Genomic DNA, 12,116 nt, shown 5'->3' on the forward strand with positions numbered 1-12,116 from the left:
TAGGCTGTGCAATTGCTTATTTAGCCAAAAATAGCAGCACACAGACAATAGGAAGGTAACAGAAGGCTGGGGAAATCCCAAGGTTTGCAGAAGTACAAAACAATCTTTAGGGAAAAAAACCCTGGGAAACTGCTAAAAGCAACTCAATGAGGCCTGAGCATGCTCAGTGGCTACAGAATCTTGACTTACTGGGGGGTGGTGGAAAACCTGGTGGGAGAATGGAATAGTGTGACTGGAATCCTGAACAGAAGCATGCCACGCTATAACATTTTGTTGTGCATCTCATATGTCTGTATGAATGCATGTATATATACCACAACCATTGTCCACTCCTGCAAGGAATGGTGCATATAGATCGCTTCTACCCCAACATGCTTCCCACTAGCATCCTGGGCCTCCTTACCTGCAGATTTCGTGATGTAATTGGGAGAGCGGGAACTTAGCTCACTTTCCCCTTGGTCATTTCTGGCCTGCACATAGAAGTAATAATTCCTGAATGGGGAGAGGTGAAGCCCTGCCCATGGCTGGTTTCCTGGTACAGTGGCTAACCATTCCATTTTTCCTTGTCCAAAGTTGTTTTCTTCGCAAAACACAGTATACTCTGTGGGGAGAGTTGTGGGATGTGTCAGAGTTTGGTTGGTTAAAACTCACTCAGAAATAATCCATTAAGCAAGAAGCCCTGCCACAACTTATTGGGAAGGAAATGCATTCTCTGCACATGCTCAGCAGCATTCACTTCTCCCACCCAGTCTGCAGCCCACATCAGTGAAAACAGCATCAGAGCAAATGTATGACTTAAATATAGCTTCCAGTTCCAAGTATATCTCAAATTCACTAATAGTCAAAAAAACCTTGTGGTTTAAGAACGTACCTATAGCCAACAGATATTTCTGTCAAACTTTAAAAAGCAGGGAAATTGGGCAGCTATAGTGAATGCACCAGGGGAGCAGGAGACCTGAACTCCTCTCTGAGATATTGTACTGCCCTACACATCTGTCAAAATGAAAACACAATTTGGGTTGATCTTTCACAGTCCAATCCACTTCCTGTGTAGCTTGGAAGAATTGGGTAACATGTGCCTCTGAGCATATGGGGAGTGGTGGCAACACTTGCCATCACCAAATATGGTGAATTACATTTTTGTATGTTTGTTGGTGTTCTTCTTACTTCACTTCTTTCCTGTGTTACTACTGTTTCTACAGAGAATCTAACCTAAAAAAATATATTTCTCTCATTATTCATCCTAGAAATCTGTGTCAAATTTATTTTTATTAATTTCAAAGCCTTTTTATTGGTCAATGTCATATGATGGTGAAAACAGCCTTTTGTGTTTCAAACTGGAAGTTATGCTCTATTTCTATTTTGGGTGCATTAACAGTTGAATCTGAAACTGCAGCTTGATGTAAAATCAGACTGATTACAATATGTTGCTACTTCAGCAATGACTCTAGCTGTTGGAAAAACCAAACTTGGCCTGCCCAAGATCCATGTTTTCAGCCTGCTATGCTTAAACCACTCCACTTAAGGAAAGATGGGCATGGCCAATTAAAAACATAGAGTACACGTAGAATTTTTCTAGAATATATTTCACCTTCCACTGTTTTATCTTGTGCAAACTGAGACATTCCTCATGTCCATTGGAAAGTCAGTGCCATTATTCCACAATTGTTTTTGGAGGGTTTTTTTAGTGTTGCAAAGTGTTGCTGTACTTCACATATTATTATTATTTATTATTTATTAATTAAGCTTATAAACCGCCCAACTAGCAATAGATCTCTGGGCGGTGAACAAAGTACAGTAAAATCATAATACAATACCACAGGACATAAAAACAATCAAAAATCAATTACAACAATTTGTATAAATTTAAGTTAAACTAAATTAAAATGCTTCGGTGAAAAGAAAGGTTTTCACTTGGCACCGAAAAGAAAACAGCGTCGGCGCCAAGCGCACCTCCATGGGGAGACTGTTCCACAATTTGGGGGCCACCACCGAGAAGGCCCTAGATCTTGTCACCACCCTCCGGGCCTCCCTATGAGTCGGGGCCCGGAGGAGGGCCTTCGTTGTGGAACGTAATGTACGGGCCGGTTCATATCGGGAGAGGCGTTCCAACAGGTATCGTGGCCCTGCACCGTATAAGGCTTTATAGGTTAATACCAACACTTTGAATCTAGCCTGGAAGCTTATTGGCAGCCACTGCAAGCGTGCCAGAACAGGTGTTTTTTCCTCGACCGCTTGGTCCTTGTTAGCAGTCTGGCTGCCGCATTTTGCACTAGCTGTAGCTTCCGAACAGTCTTCAAAGGTAGCCCTACATAGAGCGCATTGCAGTAGTCTAAGCGTGAGGTTACTAGAGCATGTACCACTGATGTAAGGTCCTCTTTACTCAAATGGGGTGTAGCTTGGCTACCAACCGAAGTTGGTAGAACGCATTCCTTGCCACCGAGGCTACTTGAGCCTCAAGTGAGAGGAAAGAGTCAAAAAGGACTTCCAGACTACAAACCCGCTCCTTTGGGGGGAGTGTAACCCCATCCAGGACAGGGTATATATCCACCATCCGATCAGAGAAACCATCCACCAACAGCATCTCAGTCTTGTCTGGATTGAGCTTCAGCTTGTTAACCCTCATCCAGTCCATTGTCGCGGCCAGGCATCGGTTCAGGGCATCGACAGCCTCACCTGAAGAAGATGAAAAGGAGAAGTAGAGCTGCATGTCATCAGCATACTGATGACAACGCACTCCAAAACTCCTGATGACCTCACCCAATGGCTTCATGTAGATATTAAAAAGCATGGGGGACAAGACTGATCCCTGCGGGACTCCATATTGGAGGACCCACGGTGTCGAGCAATGTTCCCCAAGCACTACCCTCTGGAGACGGTCCCCCAAGTAGGAGCGAAACCACTGCCAAGCAGTACCTCTGACTCCCAACTCCGCGAGCCTCTCCAGAAGGATACCATGGTCGATGGTATCAAAAGCCGCTGAGAGATCAAGGAGAATCAACAGAGTCACACTCCCTCTGTCTCTCTCCCGACATAGGTCATCATACAGGGCGACCAAGGCTGTCTCAGTACCAAAACCGGGCCTGAAACCCGACTGAAATGGATCTAGATAATTGGTTTCATCCAATAACGCCTGGAGCTGGTCAGCAACCACTCATTCCAGGATCTTGCCCAGGAATGGGACATTCGCCATGTCAGCTCTACACTGCATCAGCAGTGCCGGTGGGAGGCTGGAAATGCCTGGGTCTTTGGCAGGGAAGGAAAGTCCTTAGCCAGCAGTCGGGTTGTAAATCTGCCAGGCCTATCCGAAGCATACTTGCCAAGTCAGAAGTCCAGAAGCGAGGTCAGTGGAGGTCCGGGATCAATTGCCAAGGAGGTCAGTCAAAGAGATGCTGCAGGGAAACTAGGTCTACACAAAGCCACGCCTGACGTTGCAGTCAGCAACAGGCTGCAGCCAAGGTGTGCCTTATAAAGAGCAGGATGGACAGCAGGTGTGAGCCCTCAGCATTTGGGCCTTAAGGAGACAGGCCTGCCTCTCTTCTGCCTGACCTTCTGCTGTCTACGTTCTGCAGGTGAGGGGGGAGTATCCTGTTCACTGTCTGTGTCTGGCTGCAGGGCCTCTGCTGTCCCTGGGGTGCTCTGCAGCTGAGGGGCAGAAGAAGCTGGATTCTCAGGAGGCTCCTCCGTGTCTCCTGCTGCTCCCGGGTCTGCTGCTGTTACTCCCGAGTCGTCCTCATCTGAGGAGTCCTCTGACGGGGCCATGACACGCCACTGGCCTATAGCTGTTAAAATTTTCTGGGTCCAAGGAAGGCTTTTTCAGAAGTGGTCTCACCACTGCCTCTTTTAGACAGCTAGGGACCACTCCCTCTCGTAAGGAGGCATTTATCACTTCCTTGGCCCAACCAGCTGTTCCATTCCTGCTAGATTTTATTAGCCAAGAGGGGCAAGGATCCAGTACCGAAGTGGTTGCACGTACCAGTCCAAGCACCTTGTCCACATCCTCGAGCTGAACCGGCTGAAACTCATCCAATAAAACATGACAAGACTGCTCCAGACACCTCACTAGAATCAACTGCTATAACTTGGGAGTCTATGTCCCGACGGATGCATGAGATCTTATTCTGGAAGTGATCGGCAAACTCATTACAGCGGACCACTGATGAGTCTATCGTGTCCTGAGGGCCAGACTGAAGAAGCCGCCGGACAACCCTAAAGAGTTCCGCTGGTCGGCAGAGGGATGACTTAATAGTGGCAGCGAAATGCTGTTTTTTCGCTGCCCTCACTGCCCCTACATAGAGCTTGGTCGAAGCACTAACCAGCGCATAATTGCATCCATCAGGAGCTCGCCTCCATTTCTGCTCAAGCCGCCTCCTATCTTGCTTCATCTCTCTCAACTCTGGAGTATACCAAGGAGCTGTGTGAGCTCTACACAGGAGAGGGCGCGCAGGAGCTATCGTGTCAACGGCCCGGGTCATCTCCACATTCCACAGATCAACCAGGGCTTCAACAGGAGCGCCAGTCCTATCAGCCAGAAAAAACCCCAGAGACCTTTGAAAACCTTCAGGATCCAGTAGTCTCTGTGGGCGGACCAATTTAATAGGTCCCCCACCCTTGCAGAGGGAAGAGGCTACTGAATGTCTGAACTTCAACAAGCAGTGATCTGTCCATGACAAAGGGATAGATGTAAAACTCCCCACATCCAGATCACTATCCCCATGTCCAGTAGCAAAAACAAGGTCTAGAGTATGCCCCAACACATGTGTTGGACCATTAACATATTGAGACAGCCCCATAGTTGTCATGGAAGCCATGAAGTCCTGAGCTGCCCCAGACAAAGTAGCCTCGGCATGGATGTTGACATCCCCCAGTACTAATAGTCTGGGAGATCTCAGCAATACCTCCGAGACCACTTCCGTCAGCTCAGTTAGGGAAGCCATTGGGCAGCAAGGTGGGTGGTACACCAAAAGCAATCCCAGCCTGTCCCTCTGGCCCAACACAAGGTGCAAACACTCCAGACCCGTAACTGTATGGACATGGTGCTTGACGAGTGAGATGGAACTCTTATAGACCACAGCAACCCCACCTCCCCGACTCTCAGATCTACCATGGTGCTGAACCAAGTATCCCGGTGGGCAGAGCTGGGAGAGACTAACTCCTCCCTGCTCACCCACCCAGGTCTCGGTTATGCATGCCAGATCGGCTGCCTCGTCCACAATTAAGTCGTGGACGAGGGAGGTTTTATTAAGTACCGATCTGGCATTAAGAAGCAGCAACTGGAGATCTGAGAGTTGGCTGAGAGGACAACCAACAACCCTGCGGGTGTGAGAAGGAACTATGGCCAAAGTTGCCTTTCAGTGTGTAATAGAAGTTCAGGTTGTATTGTATTAAATATTTTTCCTCTCTATGCTTTAAATGAGGCTAGGTGTAAGGGACAGTGAATAGATTACTGAGGAATATGGTTACTGTGCTGTCCTGAGGTGGACTGGTTTCAGGTGCTGCTTTGAAAGAAAGAGCAAGGGGTGCAGGAAGAGGGTATGGTCCATGGGCATCCACAATAAAAAAAATGGGGAGGAAGTAAAACACTGAAAATGGGAACAGGCTAGTTTTGCAACAACAACAAAAGTGTACATTTTACCTCATATCTGAGGTTCTACAAATGATGGAAGCTTGCTCTTTTTTTTAAAAGTGAAGTTGGGAATCTGGGGATTATGGTTTATCCATGGGTGGGACTGCCCCCTCCTCCTCAGAAGATGCCCATGGTAGAGTTGGACCCTGCCCACTCACTTAAATGCATCCTGTGTCAGAGAGTTCTGAGGCAAATCCAAGAATTCTGAGACTCTGAATGAGGAGTCCAAATGGATAACATGAGGTTTTTCTCTAAGCACATGGTACACTCAGCACTATCACTTACCCTTGATGGGCCTGTTGTGATCATCTCCTGGTGTCCATATCAACTTCACCTGCCACTCCTGCTGCTCTGATAGTTCCAGATTTGACACAGGGCCAGGATTGCCTGACAGGGAAACAATCATGTGAGCCAAGTGGGAGCTTCTCCCAACGACCAGAGGAGAAAAGTCCAACCTCTACCTCCCATTTCCTTTAGCAGTTTTCCCAGGGCTGACCCAAAGCATTCTGGAGCTTGTGGTAAACATCCCAAATGGCAACTCTTTCTCCACACACCCCACTCCCCAAATCAATGGTAAAAAAAAAAAAATATTATTATTATAAACCTTCTGACTGATAGAGCTGTCATTTTAGTTAATTAATCTTTTGTCTTTTAAACATGTCACTGATTAAATTTAAATAAAGCTTGTTTCTCAAAATAGATGCTTTGCGGGGGGGGGAATATTGAAGAACGTATATGATTCATACATATCTCACTGTTAGAAGGCATCATTAATCTGCCCCCCTCTCCATTTCCTACTATATTAATATACAAGAACCAAATTCACCTCAAAATGACAAAAAAAGATGTGTGCCTTAAACTCGCAAACTCACCCATTAAAATTTGCCCTCACTAATTAAAATTCCCCCCAGTCAGTTAGCTGACTAAAGCTTCACTTGATTCATCTACTGATTAAAATGTGCAGCCCCATAAACTGCAAATTGGTTATCGTTCAGTGACACCCCAAATCTGCTACCTCGCTCCATCCATTTGATCTCTCACAGAGTTCGGAGTAGTTGAAAAGCGTCAAGGCGAGTTAAGCAGCAGAGCGAGTTTGGCACCAGGGTGAGGAGGCCAGGGCCCCCCACTCTGCCCGTCTGTTCCCTGACCTCAACTAAACCACAGTCCCCAACCCATTGACGTAATAAACCTTAAACAAAACTATGCAGGTAAGAAGCCAGCAGGGGTGTGGGGGCTTTCCAGTGTTTTGCACTGCCTGCAGCATACACGACTATCCGCCTGTTGGACAGAAGTCGTGGGTGTGCTCTCGGTGCAATGAGCTCCTAGCTCTCCGGGAACGACTTCATTTCCTTGAGGCCAAGGTGGCTGACCTGGAAAAGCTGAGAGAGGCAGAGAGGTGTGTGGAGGAGGCCTTCAGGGATGTTATAACTGTGTCCCACTCCAAGGATGATATCTCTTCTGCTATCATGGAGAACAATGGTCTCGGGGAAGGAGAGCATCCAGCCGAGGAAGAGGGAAACGATCCCTTAGAAGGGACCCATTCCTTGGGGGATGAGCAGCTATCCTCTCGTGCCAAGGATATATCTCCAGGGGGTGGAGGGAACCTTGTAGTGGGTGATTCGATCATTAGGAACATAGACAGTGGGGTGTGTGATGGGCGTGCAGACTGCAAGGTGTTTTGCCTGCCTGGTGCGAAGGTTGTGGATATCGCCCGTCGTTTAGATAGTTTGGTAGACAGTGCTGGGGAGGAGTCAGTGGTCATGGTGTATGTTGGCACCAATGACATGGGGAAATGCAGCTGTGAGGTCCTGGAAGCAAAATTTAGGTTGCTAGGTAGGATGCTGAAAGCCAGGAGCTCCAAGGTGGCTTTCTCTGAAATGCTACTGGTTCCACGCACAGGACCAGCCAGACAGGCACAGCTTTGCAGTCTCAATGCGTGGATGAGATGATTGTGTCGGGTGGAAGGGTTTGGATTTGTTAGGCACTGGGGAACATTTTGGGACAAGCCGGGCCTGTACAAAAGGGATGGGCTCCACTTGAACCAGAATGGAACCAGACTGCTGGCATTTAAAATTAAAAAGGTAGCAGAGCAGCTTTTAAACTGACTGAGGGGGGAAACCTGACAGGAGCCGAGGAAGGTCCGGTTCGGAATAAACCTCCCCCCTGGGATAAAGACCAAAGAAATGATGAAATTTTAAAAGGGGTAGGCCTAGAAATAGGCATTGTGAGAGCAGGGGCACAGGATATAAATTCAGAAGGGCAAAATTACCACAGGCCAAACAACAAGTGCCAAAGACACTTGAAGAGGGACGCTGCTTACAAGTGACTGTACGCTAATGCTAGGAGCCTCCGAACCAAGATGGGAGAACTGGAGTGCTTGGTCTTAGAGAAGAGCATTGATATAGTGAGCATAACAGAGACCTGGTGGAATGGAGAAAACCAGTGGGATACAGTTATCCCTGGATATAAACTATATCGGAAGGACGGGGAAGGACCTATTGGTGGCGGAGTTGCTCTATACGTGGAAGAAGGCATTGAATCCAGCAAGCTCGAAACCCCAAAAGAGGCGGACTCCTCCACAGAATCGTTGTGGGTGGTGATACCATGCCCCAGGAGGGATTTAATACTGGGAACGATCTATCGTCCCTCTGATCAAAATGCTCAGGGAGACCTTCAGATGAGAAATGAAATTGAGGAAGCATCCAAACTAGGAAATGTGGTAGTAATGGGTGACTTCAACTACCCAGACATAGACTGGCCGCATATATGTTCCAGTCATGACAAAGAAGCAAAGTTTCTAGATATTCTAAATGACTATTCCCTAGACCAGTTGGTTGGAACCGACAAGAGGGACGGCAACCCTGGACTTAATCCTCAGTGGGGACCGGGACCTGGTGCGAGATGTAAGTGTTGTTGAACCGATTGGGAGCAGTGACCACAGTGCTATTAAATTAAACATACATGTAAATGGCCAATTGCCAAGAAAATCCAACACGGTCACATTTGACTTCAAAAGAGGAAACTTCACAAAAATGAGGGGATTGGTAAAAAGAAAGCTGAAAAACAAAGTCCAGAGGGTCACATCACTCGAAAATGCTTGGAAGTTGTTTAAAAACACTATATTAGAAGCTCAACTGGAGTGCATACCGCAGATCAGAAAAGGTACCGCCAGGGCCAAGAAGATGCCAGCATGGTTAACAAGCAAAGTCAAGGAAGCTCTTAGAGGCAAAAAGTCTTCCTTCAGAAAATGGAAGTCTTGTCCGAATGAAGAAAATAAAAAAGAACACAAACTCTGGCAAAAGAAATGCAAGAAGACAATAAGGGATGCTAAAAAAGAATTTGAGGAGCACATTGCTAACAACATAAAAACCAACAACAAAAAAATCTATAAATACAGGAGACCATCTAGGGAGGCGATTGGACCCTTGGATGATAAGGGAGTCAAAGGTGTACTAAAGAATGATAAGGAGATTGCAGAGAAGCTAAATGAATTCTTTGCATCTGTCTTCACAGTGGAAGATATAGGGCAGATCCTCTGAACTAACATTTGCAGGAAGGGATTCTGAGACAAATAGTGGTAACGAGAGAGGAAGTTCTAGGCTTAATGGACAATATAAAAACTGACAAATCACTGGGCCCAGATGGCATCCACCCGAGAATTCTCAAAGAACTCAAAGGTGAAATTGCTGATCTGCTAACTAAAGTATGTAACTTGTCCCTCGGGTCCTCCTCCGTGCCTGAGGACTGGAAAGTGGCAAATGTAACGCCAATCTTCAAAAAGGGATCCAGAGGGGATCCCGGAAATTACAGGCCAGTTAGCTTAACTTCTGTCCCTGGAAAACTGGTAGAAAGTATTATTAAATACTTTAATAAATTATTAAAGCTAGATTAACTAAGCACATAGAAGAACAAGCTTTGCTGAAGCAGAGCCAGCATGGCTTCTGCAAGGGAAAGTCCTGTCTCAGTAACCTATTAGAATTCTTTGAGAGTGTCAACAAGCATATAGATAGAGGTGATCCAGTGGACATAGTGTACTTAGACTTTCAAAAAGCGTTTGACAAGGTACCTCACCAAAGACTTCTGAGGAAGCTTAGCAGTCATGGAATAAGAGGAGAGGTCCTCTTGTGGATAAGGAATTGGTTAAGAAGCAGAAAGCAGAGAGTAGGAATAAACGGACAGTTCTCCCAGTGGAGGGCTGTAGAAAGTGGAGTCCCTCAAGGATCAGTATTGGGACCTGTACTTTTCAACTTGTTCATTAATGACCTAGAATTAGGAGTGAGCAGTGAAGTGGCCAAGTTTGCTGACAACACTAAATTGTTCAGGGTTGTTAAAACAAAAAGGGATTGCGAAGAACTCCAAAAAGACCTCTCCAAACTGAGTGAATGGGTGGAAAAATGGCAAATGCAATTCAATATAAACAAATGTAAAATTATGCATATTGGAGCAAAAAATCTTAATTTCACATATACACTCATGGGGTCTGAACTGGCGGTGACCGACCAGGAGAGAGACCTCGGGGTTGTAGTGGACAGCATGATGAAAATGTCGACCCAGTGTGCGGCAGCTGTGAAAAAGGCAAATTCCATGCTAGGGATAATTAGCAAAGGTACTGAAAATAAAACAGCCGATATCATAATGCCGATGTATAAATCTATGGTGTGGCTGCAATTGGAATACTGTGTACAGTTCTGGTTGCCTCATCTCAAAAAGGATATTATAGAGTTGGAAAAGGTTCAGAAGAGAGCAACCAGAATGATCAAGGGGATGGAGCGGCTCCCTTACGGGGAAATGTTGCAGCATTTGGGGCTTTTTAGTTTAGTGAAAAGGCGGGTCAGAGGAGACATGATAGAAGTGTATAAAATTATGCATGGCGTTGAGAAAGTGGATAGAGAAAAGTTTTTCTCCCTCTCTCATAATACTAGAACTCATGGACATTCAAAGAAGCTGAATGTTGGAAGATTCAGGACAGACAAAAGGAAGTACTTCTTTACTCAGCGCATAGTTAAACTATGGAATTTGCTCCCACAAGATGCAGTAATGGCCACCAGCTTGGATGGCTTTAAAAGAAGATTAGACAAATTCATGGAGGACAGGGCTATCAATGGCTACTAGCCATGATGACTGTGCTCTGCCACCCTAGTCAGGGGCAGCACGCTTCTGAAAACCAGTTGCTGGAAGCCTCAGGAGAGGAGAGTGTTCTTGCACTCGGGTCCTGCTTGCGGGCTTCCCCCAGGCACCTGGTTGGCCACTGTGAGAACAGGATGCTGGACTAGATGGGCCACTGGCCTGATCCAGCAGGCTCTTCTTATGTTCTTATGTATGGCCACAAAAGGTAAAGAACCAATATCTGATTTCTCCTTTTTGGTACTTGCCATACACGAAAAGCTTGGCACTTTTCTCCACAGAGTCAAGAGTTGTCCAAGCGAGGCAGCTGTATATTCCTTGGTCAGAGTAGTCCAGGTCGGTGATTGTCAGGGAAGTCTCATTAATGAAATATCTAGGGAAAAGCAGATGGATAAAGTAAATGCAATTCATGATTTCTCTCAATCCACAAGCGTTCATGCAACTGTGCCCTGCCCACACCACTCACTTGTCATTGTCATCGGACTCCTCAATTAGCTGCCCTTTTCGGTGCCACTCAATACCATGCTCTGGGATGGTCTCATCGAACACCACCTTACAATGGAATGTTGCACTGCCACCTTTCTTCTCCTCTGCATTTGTAGGCTCCACTTCAAACTGTGTGGCTCCTGGAAGAGGGACAAATAATGAGCTGGGCCCTCCCTTCCCATCATGCCTTGCTGTGGCTTGAGTAAAGAGACCTCTATCTAGCAGGCTTCCATAAATTTACCCTGTATGGCCTCTCTTTTCCCACCATTATACAATGTGGTTTGAGTTTCTCCCATTGGAGTCAGGGCCAGGCAAAGATATTTTGATGCCTGAGGTGGAAAATGTAAAACCAGCAGACCTATTTTTCAATTTCATCATGCCTTACTGACCCATGACCACTATCTTCCCATCATGCCTCATTCTGCCTTAGACAATTTTTGCTGACAATTTCCTATCATACTTCTCTTCAGATTCATAACCCATCATAATGGTCAGGTGCATGCTAGGAAATGTACTCCCACCTTTGACAACAAGGTGAGCAACGATGGAGATATTGTTCTGATCATTCTCAGCAAGGCACGTGAAATTTCCTGCATCACTACGCTGGACTTCCTTAAGCTTCAGGGTTCCATTTGTGGATAGAGAGCTCCGGTAATCTTCCACAATGAAGTACATGTCTTCTGTCAACCTGGAGGCAGGGGTGAGAGGGGAGGAATTAAGCACATGAAGGAGAAAAACACTGTTGTCAGCCAGGTTAGTGCTGCTGCCACCTTTCTATCTTTCAATTTAATACCAGAGGGGCTCCTGCACTTTTAAGATCTACACAAGAAGCAGAGGGTGCCGTCAGACTGACAATATTTTGCAGGAAGATTTCAAGTGC

General features: G+C 46.2%; 1 protein-coding gene across 4 annotated transcripts in view; it reads right to left on the bottom strand.

Moving 5' to 3' along the window:
* Positions 1 to 12,116, bottom strand: part of L1CAM (L1 cell adhesion molecule) — a 138,516-nt gene that overhangs the window by 47,525 nt on the left and 78,875 nt on the right. For all 4 annotated transcript variants that reach the window (XM_061614255.1, XM_061614256.1, XM_061614254.1 and 1 more), the window contains 5 exons: positions 11,758 to 11,924; positions 11,217 to 11,376; positions 10,999 to 11,123; positions 5,912 to 6,013; positions 404 to 601 (listed from right to left, as the gene is read on the bottom strand). In XM_061614255.1, coding sequence (XP_061470239.1) covers positions 404 to 601; positions 5,912 to 6,013; positions 10,999 to 11,123; positions 11,217 to 11,376; positions 11,758 to 11,924 — 752 coding nt within the window. The remainder of the gene's footprint in view (positions 1 to 403; positions 602 to 5,911; positions 6,014 to 10,998; positions 11,124 to 11,216; positions 11,377 to 11,757; positions 11,925 to 12,116) is intronic.

Source organism: Rhineura floridana, chromosome 3 (assembly GCF_030035675.1).
Source record: "Rhineura floridana isolate rRhiFlo1 chromosome 3, rRhiFlo1.hap2, whole genome shotgun sequence".
Taxonomy (NCBI): Eukaryota; Metazoa; Chordata; class Lepidosauria; order Squamata; family Rhineuridae; genus Rhineura; species Rhineura floridana.